Raw genomic sequence first — 22,440 nt, 5'->3', positions numbered from 1 at the left:
ATAGCCATTTCCCGTAAATTAGAATTTTTCGAATATAAGGAACATTTTCTCAAAATCCACTCAAGATAGAGAGATGAAATTTTTATACAGCACTCCTAGTGGTCAAACTTACATTGTAACACAGCCATTTGGCAATATGTTTAGTAGTTTCATTTCAGTTTAATTATAAAGCAATTATTTGTAAAAAAAATTTGGGTCATTAATAAAAAAAATAATTGGAAGGAAACTAGAAAAGATACTCCAAAATCCCTCTGTCATAACTGCAATACTAAACCACTCTATATGTAAAAAAAATTCAAATTTTTCTATTTGGTAGTTTATTCATAAATATTCCTCAAACTTAGTGATTTTAACGTGGGCAGCATAGGCCCCTCCGGCTCGCATTAAGAGTTAATATCTGTTCAATTTATCTTCCAGATATGAAGAACGTATTCCATATGTTTATTGTCAGTTTAATTAAAGTAGCTATAGCTAAAATGAAGTTGGCAGATACGGTTATTTCCCGCAATACGTCGTGTGAAAGATAATACAGGGGCTGGACAAAAATATAGAGAAACCGCTAGAAATGCATGCTTGAACATAAATGCGGGTGCAGGCCATGGCTACAGTTTGCGCTGTTGTGTCTGACCACGAGTGACATCTGTGCAATGTCCTCAAAATGTTGAGGCTGTCGGAACAGTGTTCTGCGTAGTTTTGAGAGCATTATTGCCGGATTACGCCGGACCTAAGTGATTACTAATATGAGCAAATTGTTAGTGCAGGAATGGGGGCTGATTCCGTAACCAACTGTTCGGTGTTTCAGGAAGGGCCATATCGAAGATTTATAACGCACGCAGTGAAAGCGGAAAAACATCATCTGATAGGTCACAACATGCACGAGACTGTGTGCAGAGTGATCGTGACAGAGGATCAGTGAAGAAAACTGTGACGAAAAGAATAGAAGGGTGGCAGTTGTAAAAGTCAGTGCAGAAATAAATGTTGCATTCGCAGACTAAGTCATTAAACAAGGAACTGCAAGGTGAGCTGGATTCTCAAAACCCCTAATCAGTGATGGAAATGCACGTAACAGAAAAGTGTGTTGTTTAAAACAAAAAACCTGGAATGTGGAGCAATGGAAGGAAGTCATTTGGTGGGAGGACTCTTGTTTCACACTGTTCCCAAATTCTCGCCAGGTCTGCGTTCTAAAAGTGAAACACAGTGAAGGTTCGGTGATGATGTGGCCGGCGATGTAGTGGTATTCCATGAGCCACATGGTTACTGAGCAAGGTCATACAACTGATAACGATTATTTGGCCAGTCTTGCTGATCACTCCCACCCCGTAGTACAATGTTTGTTCCGCAATGGCGATGCTGCATTCCAAGACGACAGGGCACCTGTGCACACAGCTCATGTTGTCCAGGACTGGGTTAGTGAATATGAGGATGAGTTAATGCTTCTCCCCGGGCTACCACAGACACCAGTTCTGATCATTATTATGCGTTTGTGGTCGACTTTGAGGAGATGGGTACGTGGTCGCCCTGCACCTCCATCATTGTTACCAGAACGTGTCACTACTTTCTAGGAAGAATGGTACAGGATGGCCTTAAAACCATAGATGACCTGCTATTATCTATTCCGTGGTGATTGGAAGCTGTTTTTAAGGCCAATGGGTTTCCTACACGTACTAGGTGTGGTCATGCGTTGTGTTTTCGGTCTTCCGAAATTTCTGTCCGTCCCCTTCAGTAGTTCACACAGAAAACTGAGAATAAAAGTGAAAGTACTGTTGCTTCGGATATGGTAAATCAAATATTATTTTGCACTGTCATAAAGTATCGTTGTACACGAAGAAAATGATAATGACAGTAAGCATAACTATACACAAGCCTGCACACACAGTCCTTGGGTGGTAGCATCGAACCCTGGCATTACGCCAAAACGCGATGTGTAAGGCCTGTAGAAACTGAAACTGCATACTTCGAACCATTGGCAACTCTAGAAAGGCAGTTGTGCTGAACATCTGTACAAGAGTTGGTCGTAGTCTCAAAGAAGATGGTTAACGTAGTGATAAACCGTAGTCATTATACAAACTGTATGTAAAGGAAGGGTAACGAGTAAATAATAAAATCAAACCAGAATTACGACATTTAGTAGAGAACAGTTTATTTCAGTTTTTTTGTCCACAGGTAATCGTGTAAAATATGTACTCGAGTATAAAAATGTCGAATCTGTGTCTTAAAAAGAAGAGTTTTGTGTCAGTCCACGCACAATTTTTTAAACGAGCCTGCGATGCCGTAGTTGTCACCAAAGCGGTTCTCGGCGGGGCGTTTGCTCTCGTCTGACACGTACTTGTCCTTCTCTAGCAGCCACTCGCGGTTAACCCTCTTCAGAAGAATGTCTGAAACACGGAGAACAGTTTTAATTTTCAAACTTACACAAACACTCCGGGTGACAGTAGCTTTCCTGTGTGCAAAAAAAGTAATTTCAGAGACTGCTATTATCAAAGTCGTTACGTAGCACTGTTTGTATTTTATTGAGGAAACAAGTAATAATTTTCTTCCGTAATAGTTGCTAAGGCTTGATAATCTGTGGAAAAGCAGGATTTCTTCTGGATCTGAGTCCTAAATGAACAATGTGAATTTTGTAAGTCTGCCTAACATAGTAATCTATCCGTTAGAACTGTTTTCCTAACAATTCTGTACACACTCATTTACAAATAACATAGTGATTAAACGTGGCAAAAGTGCTGTATTTTTACGAGAATTACGTTGAAGATGGCATTTATACCTCTTAGAAGCAGTGTTTCTCACTTCTCATTTCATTATTATATCTCGGTTACCAGTAAACTGGCAGAATCAATCTTCTACTACACCTTGTCGGTGATAGCGGAAGAACAAGTACTGAAGAACACAAATATACAAGAACGAGGCCCTCTAGCAAAGGACCATGGTAATTGTTCCTGAATAATTGTATTAATTTTTCGTTTTGAAGTCTTCGAGTAGATGGAGAAATCAACTCTAACAGGCGTGGGTTACATCGGATCGAAAATATTCCCAGTGCACTATTTGGTTGCGATTCTTTTATGACGCACTAAAACATTAATCTCCAATTTACGAAATACTACTTTCAATTTAAAACTAGGATAATGAATATCAAAGTGTTGTGAGTGATGGGATTTTGGATACAAGTGGGAAATATTCGTTTTCTTAATAATTTTGAAAAAAATTGTGTTGTGTCTGAACCGCCAGAGTTATTACGGTTGTGGAGAAGCACTTCATGCATGCCTGCCCTTGTGAAAGAGAACAAAGGGAAAAATGGAGAGCCCAACGGTCAGTCCTTGAATTGTATTGATTGTGATAGACTTACTCCAAATTGTGTCAGTGCGGTTGCAGTTGCCCTTAATACATATTAAAGACAGTTAATTACTGTTTCTAAAAGATGCAGTGCCTGTAATATTATTTGAAAGATATATTTAGCTTCTAATTCAATGATGGTTTCATTCACAGAGTCAAATCCTGTGACAGTGTCAGTATTTAATTCCAGTATACCTGTGTAGTTTGCGGCTATTAATTCATTGTGTGAAGCTGAGTCAGACATTTACTATTTGAATTTCGTGCTCAGTTGTTTTATGAAAAATGACTGTAGTGGCAAGATATTTTTTAAAATTCACTCCTATGATTTCAGGCCAACTGAAGTAATTCGGGTTAGCAGCGGGATGATCTTTAAATATAGGTGCCAGGCAGTCGCTGATGAATTTGTTCGGTGTACATTTAGAGTAGTTGCTTACAGGCTAAGTTGTCAACAGGTCCAGCAGTGCCTCCCAGCTCGTCTGGTACGCAGTCACGCTGCACGTAGTCGAACAGGGTCGTCGATCCTGGAAGATGCGCGAACACCTGCAGCAGACAGGCGGTATGACACGAAACAGTCCGAAAACTGGTATGTTCTTTTCTTCTAATGTGCTATTGAGTCAGTGCCACACTGTCATTTCAATAAACAAACATTTGTTAAATTAAAATTAATGAATACTACAGTATGAAATTGAGAAACAAATCAAAATAATGATGGTCCTTAATAGCCACATTTGTATGAGTAGAAACTTCGCTACGTAAAACTTCATTTAATTACAATTGAAAATAGTACTGCGGAACTAAGCTTAATAATGCGTGGGGGAAGCAGATGTTGCTGCTTCTATCATATCAGTAGAAAAATGTCTGATATTAACCTCGAAACATCCGGAGATTAGTTAATAAGTGCATTGTTCGATACAAAAACAATATTTTTCCCCTTCGCTTCAATCGTAACATGCACAAAAAATACTACCTGAAAGTACTCTGCCACGTGACAGAATTTCATTAGCAGCCATGAATGCGCAAATTTTTTTAAGTGGATGAGTTATCGAAAACGCAGTTAGTTAAGTCTCTGTACAGAGAATTAGTCATCCCAGGAAGCCCGCCCGGTTGGCCGTGCGGTCTAACGCACGGCTTTCCAGGCGGGAAGGAGCGCCTGGTCCCCGGCACGAATCCGCCCGGCGGATTTGTGTCGAGGTCCGGTGAACCGGCCAACCTGTGGATGGTTTTTAGGTGGTTTTCCATCTGCTTCGGCGAATGCGGGCTGGTTCCCCTTATTCCACCTCACTTAAACTATGTCGGCGATTGTTGCGCAAACAAGTTGTACGCGTACACCACCATTATTCTACCACGCAAACATAGGGGTCACACTCGTCTTCGTCTGGTGTGTGACGTTCCCTGGGGGGGGGGGGGGGGGGCTCCGCCGGGGACCTAACAGCACAATAACCCTGGGTTCGGTGTGGGGTGCCGGAGTTGTGAAGTGGACCACTGCGGCTGCGGCGGGGACGGAGCCCCTCCGTCGTTTCTCGGTCCCCGGTTAACATACAATACAATACAATACAATACAATCCCAGGAAACATCACACTAATACAGTCTACCACAGCCTACGGTCTCTGTCATGGTTGCAGTTCAATGAGGAACAGAGTTAACAAGTTTCTTCACGTATGCTTACCCAGCTGCAGTTGCTCATAGAAGATCACATCCGCTGACCTACCAAATTGTGGGGATGATGTTTGCTACGTTTCGTGTGCTGTTCCGAATAATCCTGACTTTGTATGGGATTGAGGTCGGATGATATAGTCCCGCAGTCAATGTGCGATACGGTGCTTGAGTGCATACTGTGAACTCAGAAGATTGGGATGTCCTAAGCAATAACTGCGATGATACAGAAAAAAAGGCAAGACTGGGTTAAGGAGAATGCTGAAGTGAACTTCCTGCTACATACTCACTATAAACTGAATGAGTGGGCCCAATTCATAGCATTAACAACACCCCGAAACCATCACAAAAACACCATCCACAGTGAAATATATCTCCCACACACACTGGTCCGTAAGCGCTCGACTCACCACCTCATTTGAGAACAGGCAAACCTCTACATAACATCTACATACGAAAAAAAAAATTTAGTTCGGGCAGTCATAGCCACAACAAATCACATTAAGGAACAAAACCGCTTCAACTGTAAAATCCTTTTATTCTTAGGCACTACCACTTCCACAGCACTTACGGCTGCATCTTCAGATGCAAATTGGTGTCTAGTCATGATATACATATTACGGGAAGAACCAACGTTGGTGGAAACTACCATGGAATTGATTATCCACAAGAAAAAGGCGTATGTCCTAAAAGTAATAAGATATGACGGACAACAGTCCGCTGAAACCGAATGCCACCATGTAGAAGTGAACGGTCACTATTACAAGGTATCTAGGTGACAGTCCGGCGGCCAAGTTTTTTTAGATGACGGTCTGTCACCAAGATAGCTTGTGATAGTGACTCTTCACCTCTACATGGTGATCTACGGTTTTACAGGACAGTTCTCCATCATATGTTATTACTTTTACGATACGACTTTTTCCGGATAACGTATTTCATGGTTCACAGTTCCTTCTCTCGGCACCGCGTTCACAAAGCCCTACTACTGCTTTCAACGTCCATAGTAGGGTGAGATTATTATCGTGGGACCACTTAAATGCTCCGTGAAGTAGTTAAATTTTACAGCCTTACAAAGCTGTACGTCTTACGGGTTCAACTGTGTTTCCTAATACACATACCTAAAAATAGATGTTACAATAATAAAAACTTTAAGTAAATATCCGAGAAAGAAAAATAAACACATTGGCACACTAAAGGAAACGGATCGCCTTCACTGGATGAGGAGTTTCAACGTATTTGCAGGTACCTATTATACTGTGTGGTACAGTAACACCTTACAACACACCGAATGAAGTGGCGCAGCGGTCGGGAAGAAGACGGTTCAAACCCGCGTCCGGCCATCCAAATTTGCGTAGTCCATGATTTCCCTGAATTGCTCCAGGCAAACGACGGAATGGTTCCTTTTAAGGGTCACTGCAGATTTCCTTCCAAATTCTTGACAGAACCTGATATTGTGTTCCGTTCTCTAACGACCTCGTTGTCGACGGGACTTTAAGCATTAATATCATCCTCCTGCTCATTAAACCTAGTCCGCAAACTGTTTAAAATATTTTCAGCATGATTCGGGTATGTAATATGCTAAATTGAAACCAGTACAAACCACAGTAATTACATTGAGCCATATATTCATACTGGCGGCACGTTATTCATAAGGAATCGTTAAATGATACTTTAAAATCAGGAGTAGGTTTTTTTTACCCTTTTGCAACCATAAAATAATGCGAGTATCTACGAAATAACGTCGTAATTTATACATAATTGATAGACTATTCACATAGTACAACATTTGCTTAAATGTAGTTGTTAAAACTGTTAAAATATGAAACTGTACGATAAGTCCTGTAGCTGCATTTTTTTAAGTCGATTAGGACACACATAACTGGTTCTCTACTTCTAATTTGCGTCTTCTGCTCTGTGTAAATGCTATGTCATATGTTATAGGGACTTGTTACAGAATGCCGTAGAGTAACGGCGTGGCTAGGGGAAGTTCATAGCTCTCGTAAATTTATAGAAACCGTCTTCAATGATGAATGTCCAGTCTTTGTTAAAATCACGAACTGTCTTCACTTTACCAATTATGATATGTTTCCGTCGTCCTACGTCAAGCACCAATTGCTGGAAATAGTTCGACATGAACGTATGGTAATCGGTGAAGTGAGTAAAGTTCGTGATTTTAACACAGACTGGACATTCATCATTGATGATGGTTTTTATCAATTGACGAGGGCTATGAACTTCGCTTAACCACGTCAACTGTTACTCTGCGGCATTCTGTAGCTCCCTATATCATATTTTTATGAAACAGACCCGAAGATGGTTATTACATACCGAAACAGGTTGTATGACGAAAAAAAAATTGTGGCCACAGACAAGAAGTAAGGGAAACTTGTTCTCTATTCGTGTGACTTATTCGTGACCATGTCGCAGCTTGTGTTATTAGAACTGTTTTTTCTACTTTGCTTTCGCCTTTTCCAGCTGAGATTTCAGGTAATGTTGGAGAGATTTCACCCGAGGAAATCTGAATTTTTTACTTTAATGTTGAGGCATCAGCCTGCTGCGTTTCTGATTTTGTTCTATTGGTGGTTATAACAAATTTTCTCCCTGAAACCTGCGTGTCATGTGACAGTTCACTAGTAGAAGCAGTTAGGCTTGTTGCTCGCACCTCTAAAACAGGACACCATCCCTTGCAAACTGAACTGCTGCTACAAAATGACAGTCTTGAAACTCATCTCTGTTGACTGGCTGAACTCTTGTTTTAGGAAAACGATTCGTTGCCGTACCTACTATTACTGCGTGTCCCTATGCTTCCCCAAACATTGTTGCTATATGGAAATGGGTGACAACCTCTAGTCTCTCTTCGCTCCGCCTTTGTTGTACTAACTTCTCCTTCTCATTGGTGTAATGACTATTCAGTGGCTTGAAGAATGGAACGTCAAGGAGCTGTAATTTATGTGTTGTGTGACCCGATATTGAGAGCATAATTACACCATTTTCTCGAGAAAGCTTTACTGTTTCAAGATTTATGGTGTGTGTACAATGTTCGTCTAGAAGGAGTGAAACTTATTTTTCCTTCTGAGACTGGACTACCTGCATTAAATATTTTGCCACCGCACAAATACGTCTTCATTTGTGAATCCATTCTCGGGACTGTGCGCAAAAATTGTTCGAGGTGGAGCGCCGTCTCGTAATCGGTCTGTAAAACGCGTGCTTTTGTAATTTGGAAGTGATGGGACATACTGTTCAGTGCATGATGCACAGCTTTCTCCTGTTCTAGTAGAGTCTCTTTCTTTACTGGCAATGGATCTTACACCCTCTTTACCTCTCAAAGCAAGAAATTTTCGAGGTTTCTTTTGCTCTGTTAACAGGCCTGTCTCGTCCACCATGGAAAAAAGAGTAGCATCGAAATTATTGTCGTCACCATCTCACTCCAATACGTCAAAGGAAAGGTTAACGTTCTCGTTTTTTAATCCTTTGGCCAGAGCAGAAGATGACGGTTGCAGCTGACGCGAGCTGATCTCGGGATGTCTCATAAACTAATAACACCACTTCTTATCAGCAATTTTTTTCTCTTAACTCAATCGGTCTCGAAAGCTAGGATGCGCAGCTCCCAAGGTGTTATCCGAAACAGATATTTCTCTAGTTTAACGACGTGTGACACGCTCTTGTTTCACATCCTGGGCAGGTCACCCGTGCTGTACGTTATTTTTTTCTACTCCACTGCAACGTAGCCCTTGGAGCATCATCTCCCATGTCACCAATTAGCTTTGACTCAAGTGCACGACTCTACTTCATTCCTAGCTGCATCTACAGTGAAGAGCAAATAAACAGGTGCAACTGCCAAATATCGTGTGCGGCCCCAGGGATCACGCAGAAGTGCCGCAACACGACGTGGCATGGAATCGACTAATGTCTCCAGCATTGCTGGAGGGAACTGACACCATGAATCCTACAGGGCTCGCCATAAATCCGTAAGAGTACGAGGGAGTGGAGATCTCTTGTGAACAGAGGGCGTTATAAGGCATCCCAGGTATGGACAATGATGTTCATTCCTGGGGAGTTTCGTGGGCAGCGCAAGCGTTCAAACCCAGAAGAGTGTTCCTGGAGCCACTCTGTAGCGATTCTGGACGTGTGGGGTGTCGCATTGTCCAGCTGAAATTGTCCACGTCTGTCAGAAGGGACAACAGACATGAATGAATGCAGGTGATCAGACAGAATGCTTACGTACGTGTCACCTCATAGTCTTATCTAGACGTATCATGCGTCATATCTCTCCAACTGCACAAGACCCACACCATTACAGAGCCTCCACCAGCTTGAACAGTTCCTTGCTGACATGCAAGGTCCATGGATTCATGAGGTTGTCTCCATACCCGAACACGTCCATTCTCTCGATACAATTTTATCTGAAACGAGACTCGTCTGATCAGGCAACATGTTTCCAGTCATCAACAGTCCATGTCGGAGTGGACGGACCCAGGTGCGGCGTAAGGTTTTGTGTCATGCACTCATCAAGGTTAGACGAGTGGGCCTTTGGCTCCGAAAGCCCATATCGATGATCTTTCGATGAATGGTTCACACGCTGACACTTGTTGATGGTCCAGCACTGAAATTAGCAGCAATTTGCGGAAGGGTTGCACTTCTGTCGGGTTGAAAGATTCTCTTCAGACGTCGGTGTTCTCGATCTTGCAGGATCTCTTTCCGGCCGCAGCAGTGTCGGAAATTTGATGTTTTACCGGATTTCTGCTATTCACGGTACACCCGTGAAATGATCCTACGAGAAAATTGCATTATTACATTCAAATAATTATGATTGTAATAATGGAAGTGAGATAATTGTCGAATTACTCCAGTTGTCACTTCCAAGACGACGTGTCGCTGCGGAAAAGTGTGGGCTTGACATTTATTTCAATAACGTAATTGTGCTGGCTAAGGAAATAAACTTTGCAGGAGAAAGGTCCAAGAGGGTATTCAAATTTCTAACAACATATGTACCTTCAGTAGAGAGAGCGGCTACAGGCTTTCGACATCGTGGTTCCCCACCATCACGGAAGTGAACACGCGGCCGCGGTGTGCAAGCAACGCAAACAACGTCCCTGCAGAGACCTCTGCAGCCAGTAATATTTTGGATAAACTTTCTCTTACCGACTGTCATTCTTCCTATTCGCCATTCACGAATGGAGAAGGGAAGGTGGGAACAGACAGTGGTATCAGAAATACTCTCCGCCACACACCACCCGTTGGCTAGCAGAATATTGATGTAGATAGAGAGGCCCTTAAATTATCATTAGAGTATTACACGAACACCCACAGAAATGGCTTACTTTGAACTAATAACTAGGTAGGCTACTACGGTCATATTTCGGACAGTCACTGAAATGTGGCGCTGTTAAATATGTAGTTCATTCAATGGAATGTGAGTGGAAAAGCCTTCTTTGTCTTTTATACAGCAGGAATTATCTGACAGTGATCATACGACAGGCTTTGTCGGGGGTTTTGGACACTTTTGGACACTACAGTCCAGTACAATGTGAAAATTTATGATCTCTGCACTCAGTGACACAACGTGGACATCACGGCTGAGAGTGGTGAATGATTGGGAAGACTCAACGGGTAGCAGCATCATAGTGAAGGCAGATGCTGCCAGGAGTCTACCTCACACCACAGTGATGTGTGAAACAGTACCCTTGTACACGCGGAAAGGAAGTCTGTTACAATCACATCACATACATATAAGACAGTGCCCTGGCTGGTCGAGAGAACCGAACATCTGTTACATGACGTCAAAGTTGTTTCATGGCGACGTTTATGTCAGTAATGTTGCTGAAAAAGAAAGACCTTTTAGAGTCCCAAACCGTGTGCCAGAGCGGTACTCTTATCTAACACTATTTGGAAAGTATACGTACGCAGAAGTAAATCGTGACAAGCGATAATACGAAGCAGCCTTTACGCAGTCGTATTGCTTAGTTATATGTGCTGTTTGCTTGTAGTTTGTACCGTGCAGTGCAGCACACAAATCACGATGCTAACCTTAGTGATATGTCAAGCGCACCATTGCGTATTGATTTATATACAAGTAAATTCCATGTTGCAGAGAAGGAGAAAAATCAATGAGAGATATGCATGACTTACCCTCTTTTGCAACTTTTCAGACAGCGCCATCTTCACTATTTTCGTGACTGAATGTATGATCTTCGATGCATTCACCAAGTGAATTCCTTTCAACCTCCGGCTGTAAGCAGTCTGTACATATCAAATTTATTAATTAGATGAGCGATATGTTCTTTTGAAGGAGAACACTTCTGTACAAAATGATGTGAAAGAAAATTCTTCAGTTTCATATAACTGAACTGGATTTAAACGTTAACATAAGTGGAACAAAAATTTAAATTTCTCATGCATTTAATGTTTTCATAACAAAACTACTATGAAAATTCGAATACCATGATGGAAACGTCTTCAGATCCCAGGACAGCATTAGAAACTGTACCCACTGTATTGCAAGAAACGAAGGTAGCACCAATTCGAGGAGCAAATATGCACCAAGAGGAGTGGTATCAGTCGAATTTAAGATAATACGAGAGCCAGGCTACATAGGTATTCACACTGAAATTGTAATGTACTTTTGAGGAATATTATTACAAATGTTGATGCAAAAATAATTTCGGGGGTTGCTACTAAACGAAAACAATGAATGGTTTACACAAATAATATAATATTAACAGCTGAATACAAAGTGGATGTAGAAGAAGTAGTAATGGAGTTGAGCGGAGTGTAATATTGACTGGTCTGAATGTTAGTTTTAAATAGTAATGTTAAATAGTTAAGAAAGACAGGTAATACTGGAAGAACTGAAACTGTGTTAGTGAAACTCGACAGCACCTACAAACTCATTTACTTAAGAGGATTGTTTGATAAGGAAAAAAGAGATGTGCTACATAAAGGGGTGGATCGAGGATGGCTCAAGATGCTGCAACAGTTTCAAGGAAACAGCTCTGCTGAGATAAAGTTAACGAGCTTATAACGATTCATACATCAGTAACTTAGAGCACAACTACGAGAATGGTGGACAATTGAGAATATTAAGATAGGTGAGATGGCTAGTGGCATACAGCAAGAATGAGAGAGAGGAGAGGACAGGAGCACTAGTGGGAACCAGTTGAGAGGCTGAAAATTACGGTATTGCACAAAACAAAACAATTGATGAAATAATGAAAGACTGGAGAGAAATGGGAAAAGATAAATCAACATGATTAGGAGCAGTACAAGACAAAGTATAGCTGAAGCAATGAATTGAGTAGCTATAGTGAATTAGTAGTCCGCAGAACAACAATTGTCATCTGCGCTAGGCGTGTATATAATAAATATTCGTAAAAGAAAGAACGCAGAGGAGGGAGTATACTTAAAACGACTGTTTTTATGTGAAATAAATTCGGAAACAGTAAAAAACACAGTACAGCTAATTACTTTGAACTTAAGATGACAGTAACTTCTACGCCGTGATACGGAATACAAACTCGCAAGAAAAGAAAGGCAAAAGAACCATTTACGCTAAAGTTTTTTCTTGACGGACGAGCGTTAGCCACGCTGTTTTGATTTTCACCTAGAAAAAATAAAGTTGTCTAACTAATTTTTTCCTTACTGCGTGCACATGTCGTGGTCCACAGTGAAACTCAACAGCACACCTCCGCAGCACACACCTGGAGTAGCCAGTTTCGGCCATTCTCTTTGTCGCCTCTAGCAGAGTGCTGCGTTACTATGAGGAGGGAATTGCACTGTATATTCGAACTGTAGACATGTAACTATAAACAGACACGAAATTAATTACGTAACTTTAGTTTTGCGATATTATAATTAAAACTTTATGATTAGTCCTCATACGTACTCCACTTTATTTACGGGCCCACATGTTCCAGCGTCATAAGCGACCATTTGAGAAGCGTAAAGTGGTCTAATGTGGACTGTAAGTGTTGCGGCGGTGTTGGAATCTTACACAGCTCTCGTTGCACCGATGCCATCCTGACCTCTAATTTTTTTTTCACATTTTACTGCGGGTAGGAATTACATTCGTCAAGTTTTTAATATAATGTCAAATAATATTTCGATGAATGATCACGGATTGAGAAAATGTTATCCAGAGAGACGATAGTATGCACGTGGTTGCCTACCTTCTTACGTTCTCCTTTCTGATGAGTAAGCGAAAAATTGTGTCTGATATGACCGATGTGTCCTGAGATTTCTCTCTCGTTTAACAATAATCGAGTGTGTACAGAAATTGATAATGCGCCATTAGCAAAAGAAGACGCAAATGAACGGAAGAAACTATTGTAACAATTTATTTTGAAGAGCAGTCCCAATTACCATAACTGATTATATACGAAGAGAAATGAGAAATTTTACGTTTCATATACTCAATCATATTCTGCGAGCCAAGTTGCATAAAAAAACGTATAAAAGGTACTTGGAAAATCTTATTATTGTGTCATTCTTTAGTTTCTCACGACGTATGTGTTGATCGAATAGTCTACGACTATACAGCCAATCCATAGTGTCTAAAGGGCACAATATTTCGGCAATCAGACATGCTGCTTTTGTCAGGTGCTCTGAGAACTGAGGCCCTGAGGACTCGCAGCTGGCTTACATCGCCTCCCACAGCAAACCGTTCCCTCCATGGTCCGCGCACAAGGACTCGTGTTGGCAGTTGCGGAGACCCTAGCGCCGGTGTCTGTGATTGCGGCGATGCAGTTGCTCTGTCTGCCTGGTCACTAGATCGTCTTGATTTTAGCCACTCCATGGATCCAAGCATTGCTGTCACTATATTCTGGACTGTTCTGTCATCCTGCTATTATTTTACAAACAATGTTAATCGCCTTATAAAATGATGCTTGCAGATCCTGTGTCAACTCTGCAGTCTAAATCAAATTTTATATCTGCTCCAAATATACCTGTCATCCTTGGTGCGCAAAGATCGTAACATAGAAAAGAAATGGTGGCTTTTATAACAGTCGGGATTAGCTACTGGGAAATCAAGGAAGGTTGAGGACAGACGAGGAATATGTCAACACAAAACAGCCGAAAGGCTGAAAAAAATCAGCCACCTAGTTGCAATGCAAAAGGTTTATTCGCCCTTGATCTAAGATTCAATATTTGAAAAAGTATTTTCTTCAGAAGGATTCTGCACTAAATATGTATATAATCGGTTACAAAAATTGTTTTTACATACATAACAGAATATTGATAACAGAAAAATATACTCAGTTGTTACGTCACATGGAGGTAAATTAAATTAGCTGAGGCCGAGCGGCTCTCGTATAATACAAAATTGATATAAAAACCAGAAACATCACATGCCAAGGCTGAAGACAGATCACATTCAGAGAACGTCAGAAAAAAAGCACAAATGTATTTGCCCACTGGTAAAGGCTATTGTCAACGTAAAATTATAACGGGAGCCAAAGGATACAATATTTGTATAGTTCAAGCATACACCGTACCAGAGACAAAGGCGAACTGTTCAAATATACATGCTCAAGCGACCAGGAAAAACTGATCTGCAGAGGATGCTAAATCCGAGCGTATAAGAACTGTGCCTTTCTTGTGTTAAATAACAGCATTTTACGTTGAGGAAAGAATGAAATTTCCTATACAACGCTACTAAAAATGCAATAAATTTACTGGTATTCATTGCGTGTAAAATTTGTAATACATTTACTGACAGAGTAATACTGTACATAAATTCAGTGCACAAAATCTAGAGTTCTATTTTCAAGAGACCACTGTTAAAAATGTACGGGGAAAGAAGTGAAAATAAGGGAAAACAAAGGCACTAAAAAATTTCCGCCAAGGATAATAGAAAAGCAGTGGGCTCTATATACATGCGCGTAAGCACTGCGTCTTGCTGGTGATAGGTAACATAATTTTACTCTTACATTAAAGCAATATGACAATCTCTTACAGAAGAATAATAATACATGTAATATTTTTAGAGGTATACGTTAAATATAAAACTGTGTCTAAATCATTTATGTAGTAGAGTGATAATGCAAGTTGATTTAGTGTATAGAAATTAACAAATCTATTACAACAAATTCTTTCTATTACAGAAGGGTGGAGGAAAATATAAAATGGATACAGTTACATCACAACATAAAAAAATGAGAACATTCTGCTTAACTGTACCAATACCATTTTTGGAATACCAACTGTACGGACATAAGTTGAAAAGACCTCGAAGAATGAAACCCAGCAACATGAAATGTCAGTCGCTCAACAGTGATACAGAAATATTTTGAGGAAAACTGTACATTCAGTGGTGTTAGCGGAGATCGGTAAAAACGGATTATGTGACGCTTGAGCAGTTGTTTAAATCCATCAGGAAGGGTTTATCGTGAGTTGAAACTGATCGTTCAAAGTGTTACCAGCTCTCTTAACCAGATGTTTGTAAATTTCACGTTCTAAAAAAATTCAGTTTCCAGCTTTTTATTTCTTTACGTAAATGTACTGTTTTTCTAATGCTCTTGGCGAATGGTCTGAAGTAAGTAAATGTTCGGCAAATGAAGAATTATGTACATTACCCCCTTTCTTACCCAACAAAAGGCCAAATATTTACTGTCGAGAGTAGGAGAAGTAGGTCCTGTTGCGGATAAACATACACAATTTAGAGAGATCTAACGATTTACCATAAAAACTGTTGTATATGACTTCGTACACAACGGAGATACTGGTGTATATTTACAAAAGGCAAAGAGAATGACCTGTCCAGACGAACAGGATGCTTGATTGAAAAGCCTTAGATTAAATAAATAAGAGGTACCATGCGTGCTTTAGGTACGAAAAGAATAAACGATACAGGAGGCATTACTACATACAGAGCACCTTGGTTTAGCAGAGGTGTTGAGGAATCATCTATTCAGAAGCAAGAAGCACTCATAAAATTAGTCCAAGTTGATACGATTACACAAAGCGTATGACCATTCACAATATTGCGAAATCAGGTATTTGAAAAATGAAAGACGGTTAGTAGGAGTGATACACAAATGATAAGGAATGATAATATCACATTTTTCTTCAGTTTGAAATTGATGATTGTCTTGTGTGCTTCTCCTTCATATCTGTGTCTTTTGGGCATTACTTATTGCAACAGAAGCTATATTTTTCTACCTACATTGAAGTTGATTGCCTCAGATTTGTACTGACAAGCAAGTTATGCTTCGATTCGGCTTGATAAGCGTCCACTGATCGAAGCCGGTAGCACTGAGCATAAAAAAACAGTCGATGGTCAGGTACAATGAAGTTTGACAACTTTTAAGCAATACACAAGAAAATATGGTAGCTACACCTGAAGAGAAAGAAGGATATTAATTAATGCATTTGGGTACAGTATGTTAGCAAAGTGTGTGGGAGTACTATTTTAAACTGTAATATAAGGACATAACGAAAATGAAACTTCAAAGAACACAGAAACACACAAAAAGCGACAACCAAAGAGACTACTTAATGGACAAAACATGCTCTTCCATAACAAGGCATTAAAAGTGAAAATCTCCATGGACAGATGGCAAAACAATATTGGGGGGGGGGGGAGGGAAAGTATTATATCAACAACTTAATGCTTTATTTAACAGTATTATCGATGATGGTGCGATACCAAGAGGATGGAGAGGAAGTATTACAAACTCTATGTTTATAAAAAGGAGGTAAAATGTGTTAAAGAATTACTGGGAATTACCCTGTCTGATATCACCTTAAAACTGTTAACTTCAGTAATTAAAGACAGAATACAGAATGATATATGGAAGAAAAAGCAGAAGACTAACAAGAATTCAGGAAAAAAATTAGCACATTTTCGCTCAGACAGGCTGTGGAGGAATACATAGTCAAATAACCCAGCCTATGTATGCTTTATTGCCTTGCCAAAAGCATTTCGTAGGATTAGAAATAAGGATATAAGCCTAACTTTGTTTATAAGGAAGTGAAAATTACAAAATTAATAATTAATTATATTATAATTACATTATATACAATTATATTGATATAATTATGTAATTACACAAATAATAGTAAAATATTATAATTAAAACACGCGAAGGACATGGATGAAATTATAGTAGATAAAGGAATTAGTCAAGCACACTTATTAATCCTAACCCTGATCACCATATTAATGGAACATCACAGATGCTAGAGGAAATAAATCAGGATATAGAACAGGAAACAAAATGGTACATATCAGTGAAGTTAACGATGCTTTACTAAAAGCAAATAATGAGAATAATTTAGAAAAGTGAGTTCACCATTCCAATAAAACAGCTGGATGATTGGCTGATCTGGCCTTGTAACACTAACCAAAATGGCCATGCTGTTCTGGTATTGCGAACGGCTGAAAGCAAGGGGAAACTACAGCCGTAATTTTTTCCCAAGGGCATGCAGCTTTATTGTATGATTAAATGATGATGGCGTCCTCTTGGGTAAAGTATTCCGGAGGTAAAATAGTCACCCATTCGGATCTCTGGGGGGGGGGGGGGGGGGGGGACTACTCAAGAGGACGTCGTTATCAGGAGAAAGAATACTGGCGTTCTACGGATCGGAGCGTGGAATGTCCGATCCCTTAATCGGCCAGGTAGGTTAGAAAATTTAATAAGGGAAATGGATAGGTTAAAGTTAGATATAATGGGAATTAGTGAAGTTCGGTGGCAGGAGGAACCAGACTTTTGGTCAGGTGAATACAAGGTTATAAATAAAAAATCAAATAAGGGTAATGCAGGAGTAAGTTTAATAATGAATAAAAAAAATAGGAGTACGAGTAAGCTACTGCAACAGCATAGTGAACGCATTATTGTGGCCAAGATAGATATGAAGCCCACACCTACTACAGTAGTACAAGTTTATATGCAAACTAGCTCTGCAGATGGCGAAGAAATTGATGAAATGTATGAGGAGATAAAAGAAATTATTCAGGTAGTGAAGGGAGACGAACATTTAATAATCATGGGTGACTGGAATTCGAGAGTAGGAAAAGGTACAGAGGGAAACATAATAGGTGAATATGGATTGGGGCTAAGAAATGAAAGAGGAAGCCGCCTGGTAGAATTTTACGCAAAGCATAACTTAATCATAGCTAACAATTGGTTCAAGAATCATGAAAGAAGGTTTTATACATGGAAGAACTCTGGAGATAATAGAAGGTATCTGACAAATTATATAATGGTAGGACAGAGATTTAGGAACCAGGTTTTAAATTGTAAGACATTTCCAGGGCAGATGTGTACTCTGACCACAATCTATTGTTATGGACTGTAGATTAAAACTGAAGAAACTGCAAAAAGGTGGGACTTTAAGGAGATGGTACCTGGATAAACTGAAAGAAGCAGAGGTTGTACAAAGTTTCAGGGAGAGCATAAGGGAACAATTGACAGGATGGCTAGAGGACAAATTTAAGGATGTAGAGGCTTATCTCACTAAGGGTAAGATAGATACTGCCTACAGGAAAATTAGAGAGACCTTTGGAGAAAGGAGAACCACTTGTATGAATATCAAGAGCTTTGATGGAAACCCAGTTCTAATCAAAGAAGGGAAGGCAGAAAGGTGGAAGAAGTATATAGAGGGTCTATACAAGGGCGATGTACTTGAGGACAATATTATGAAAATGGAAGAGGATGTAGATGAAGATGAAATGGGAGATATGATACTGCGTGAAGAGTTTGACAGAGCACTGAAAGACCTGAGTCGAAACAAGGCCTCCGGAGGAGGGAGAGCCAGTCCTTACAAAACTCTACCATCTGGCGAGCAAGATGTATGAGACAGGAGAAATACCCACAGACTTCAAGAAGAGTATAATAATTCCAATCCCAAAGAAAGCAGGTGTTGACAGATGTGAAAATTACCGAACTATCAGTTTAATAAGTCACAGCTGCAAAATACTAACGCGAATTCTTTACAGACGAATGGAAAAACTGATAGAGGCCGACCTCGCGGAAGATCAGTTTGGATTACGTAGAGGCAATGCTAACCATACGACTTATCTTAGAAGAAAGATAAAGAAATGAGAAACCTACGATTCTAGCATTTGTAGACTTTGAGAAAGCTGTTGACTATATTGGTTGGAATACTCTCTTTCAAATTCTGAAGGTGGCAGGGGTAAAATACAGGGAGCGAAAGGCTATTTACAATTTGTACAGAAACCAGATGGCAGTTAAAAGAGTCGAGGGGTATGAAAGGGAGGCAGTATTTGGGAAGGGAGTGAGACAGCGTTGTAGCCTCTCCACGATGTTATTCAATCTTTATATTGAGCAAGCCAGAAAGGAAACAAAATAAAAGTTCGGAGTAGGTATTAAAATCCAAGGAGAAGAAATAAAAACTTTCAGGTTTGCCGATGACATTGTAATTCTGTCAGAGACAGCAAAGGACTTGGAAGAGCAGCTGAACGGAATGGAAGTGCCTTGAAAGGAGGATATAAGATAAACATCAACAAAAGCAAAACGAGGATAATGGGATGTTGTCGAATTAAGTCGGGTAATGCTGAGGGAATTAGATTAGGAAATGAGACACTTAAAGTAGTAAAGGAGTTTTGCTATTTGGGGAGCAAAATAACTGATGATGGTCGAAGTAGAGAGGATATAAAATGTAGAATGGCAATGGCAATGGAAGCGTTTCTGAAGAATAAAAATTTGTTAACATCGAGTATTGATTTAAATGTCAGGAAGTCGTTTCTGAAAGTATTTCTATGGAGTGTAGCCATGTACCGAAGTGAAACGTGGCCGATAAATAGTTCAGACAAGAAGAGAATAGAAGCTTTCGAAATGTGGCGCTACAGAAGCATGCTGAAGATTAGATGGGTAGATCACATAACTAATGTGGAGGTATTGAATAGAATTGGGGAGAAGAGGAGCTTGTGGCACAACTTGACTTGAAGGGATCGGTTGGTCGGACATATTCTGAGACATCGAGGGATCACCAATTTAGTATTGGAGCGCAGCGTGGAGGGTAAAATTCGTAGAGGGAGACCAAGAGATGAATACACCAAGCAGATTCAGAAGGATGTAGGCTGCAGTAGATACTGGGAGATGAAGAAGGTTGCACAGGACAGAGTAAAATGCAGAGCTGCATCAAACCAGTCTCAGAACTGAAGACCAGAACAAAAACAACATGCTAACTTCAAGAACACTTCTGAAGCACAGTAAAGTAGATGTAGGTGGTGTATCACTTGAAAAAGTGATGAGCTTTAATTGGCCAGGGACTGTCATCACCAGCCATAAAGACAAACCTGGAAGTGGAAAGCCAAGTGACAGAAGCAGTAAGTCTAGCCAGATTGTTTAAAAAAGACTCTGTGGACTAACAAATTTATAACACCAGAGGGGAGAATAGAAATGGTTAATGCGATGGATTGTCTTGTTATTAAATATTCAGCATAAACTAGACCGGAAACGAAACAGACAAATGAAAAGTTAACAGCAATAGAAATGAAGGTACTAAGACAGGTCAAAGAATTAAACATGTGGAGCTTGAGAATGAATGTATCTATAAGGGATGAGAGTGAAACACAAGATATAAATAATTGGATGAAGACAAGAGAAAGAAAGATGAAGGATCCTGTAGAGAAGATGGACCCCACGACGCTAGTTTAAATTTGTAAACATGAACGACTGCAAGGGAAACTATAGCCTTGATGACTACTCATGGCATGGAACAACAAGTGGTCCAGCACATATACAGTATTACCTTAATATACATATAAATCGTTTAATACTTTATTTATTTGCACTAAGACGTCCTGACGGTTATTATTGTGCATTGTGTAAATTCATTAGGTAACTAAGTAAATTAAAGCGTTTGTACAGGAGTAATGGTACGTTAATTCCACCTTCATTAGCGTATCTTCATACTACAGTCTGTAAGAGTACATTGTTATAATTAGGATGCATTCTGTGAAGACGTGCATGGAAGGCAATCTGAAGAATTTTAAACCAAGAATAGAGAATGACTGAGAAATTTTCAACCATGTATAAAGTACGATATGTGACGAAAGCATGGACGTACATACATTTAACCTAAATTGTTATGAGAAACTAAACATTTTCGTCTTATTGCTACAGATTGTCTGCGACAAGATGATCGAGATATCATGCTGTGTAATATGTTGCATGGAAGTGTTCTTTAGAAATTTCAAAAAGGAATCCTTGCTTGATTCATAGAGCCATTGTTGTACTTCCTGCTTCAGGAGTATAGTGTACACTGTACACTACATTTACTGTGTTAAGGAATTGATTTCTAAACGAAAATTAAAGAAAAAAAGATACTTTCCTCCCAATTTTCACACTGCGAACAGTACCATTTTGTCCACTCTCTACTACAGCCTAAAAACGATATCTGACTAACTGCGGGAATCTTTCTGTAAAATACGGGTTGTGGAGAACAGACGTCACACTGAACCGTTTCTATGAGCTTAAACTGTTGCTGTAAAGTACAAATATTTAGTAGTTCCTTATCTCAAGTACTTAGTTCAGGAATCATTACCACTATCACCTGCACAATCTTTACCTAATCATTTTTGGGACTCTTTGAAAAGGTTGTGTATATAGCAACATTTGTTACCTACCAATGAAATTAGTTTCCATTAGTAGATACACAGCATGTGGCAATCTCGAAAACTTTTGATATATTTTTTTTATTTTTTGTGAAACTGAACCTAGGAAACTAATGCATCAATTTGGAACTAACATTTTCCGTTTGGCAGTTAATGTGCTACGATGCTCTCCAAATCGGGAGTGGCAACATAGCTTCATTCGACCAGTTATGGTTTCGGTAGCCAGCTGATCCAATTCCATTTACCAGCAAACCACCACCAGTTGCCACAACCATCGCCGAGCGTAGCAAAATTTATCCAGTTGCTAGGTGTGCTGCCAACAGTAGTCGAGACTCAACCACAGTTACATTACCCAGCCATAGTTTACTGAGTTAGATGAAGAGTTCAAAAGTTTTAAGTCGCTTCCACGCTCATCAAACTGAAGCTAAACACTTATTTATGTACATATTATTTTACTAAATGCCTTTCCGGGTGGTAATTCGCCGCCCACGTAACCTACACAAAATCATCCATTCCCACATAGCTCTTGCACACAACAGTGTGCCTCTTGGATCATATCTCTGTAATAGACCTAGACACAGGAGCTGTCCCATACATCCTCCCACCACTACCTTCACCAGTATGGTTACGAGCGTAATCCCATCAAAGGCCAGGGTACCTGACATGTGATCTACTAGCTAAACTGCAGTTACTACACTGCGTTCTATGTGGGCATGGCAACCAACAATCTGTCTATCCTCATGAATGGCCACTGATAAATTTTGGCCAAGAAGCAGCTGGTCCACCCTGTTGCTGAGAACGCTGCGCAACATGACGTTCTTCATTTCAGTGACTGCTTCACAGCCGGTGCCATCTGCATGCTTCCCATCAACACGTG

The 22,440-nt window shown here is 40.0% G+C and overlaps 1 protein-coding gene across 2 annotated transcripts in view; it reads right to left on the bottom strand.

The window, feature by feature from the left end:
• Nucleotides 1–2,133: 2,133 nt before the first annotated feature.
• LOC126187956 (clavesin-1-like) overlaps nt 2,134–22,440 on the bottom strand; it is a 280,773-nt gene continuing 260,466 nt past the window's right edge. The window contains exons 5-7 of one of the 2 annotated variants that reach the window (XM_049929335.1): nt 11,114–11,224; nt 3,765–3,870; nt 2,134–2,375 (exon numbers count right to left, since the gene is read on the bottom strand). In XM_049929335.1, coding sequence (XP_049785292.1) covers nt 2,233–2,375; nt 3,765–3,870; nt 11,114–11,224 — 360 coding nt within the window. In that variant the 3' untranslated portion in view covers nt 2,134–2,232. The remainder of the gene's footprint in view (nt 2,376–3,764; nt 3,871–11,113; nt 11,225–22,440) is intronic. The other variant, XM_049929336.1, reaches the window with a different exon arrangement.

This window comes from Schistocerca cancellata, chromosome 5, assembly GCF_023864275.1.
Source record: "Schistocerca cancellata isolate TAMUIC-IGC-003103 chromosome 5, iqSchCanc2.1, whole genome shotgun sequence".
Lineage (NCBI taxonomy): Eukaryota > Metazoa > Arthropoda > Insecta > Orthoptera > Acrididae > Schistocerca > Schistocerca cancellata.
This window is presented reverse-complemented; position numbering and strand designations above follow the sequence as displayed.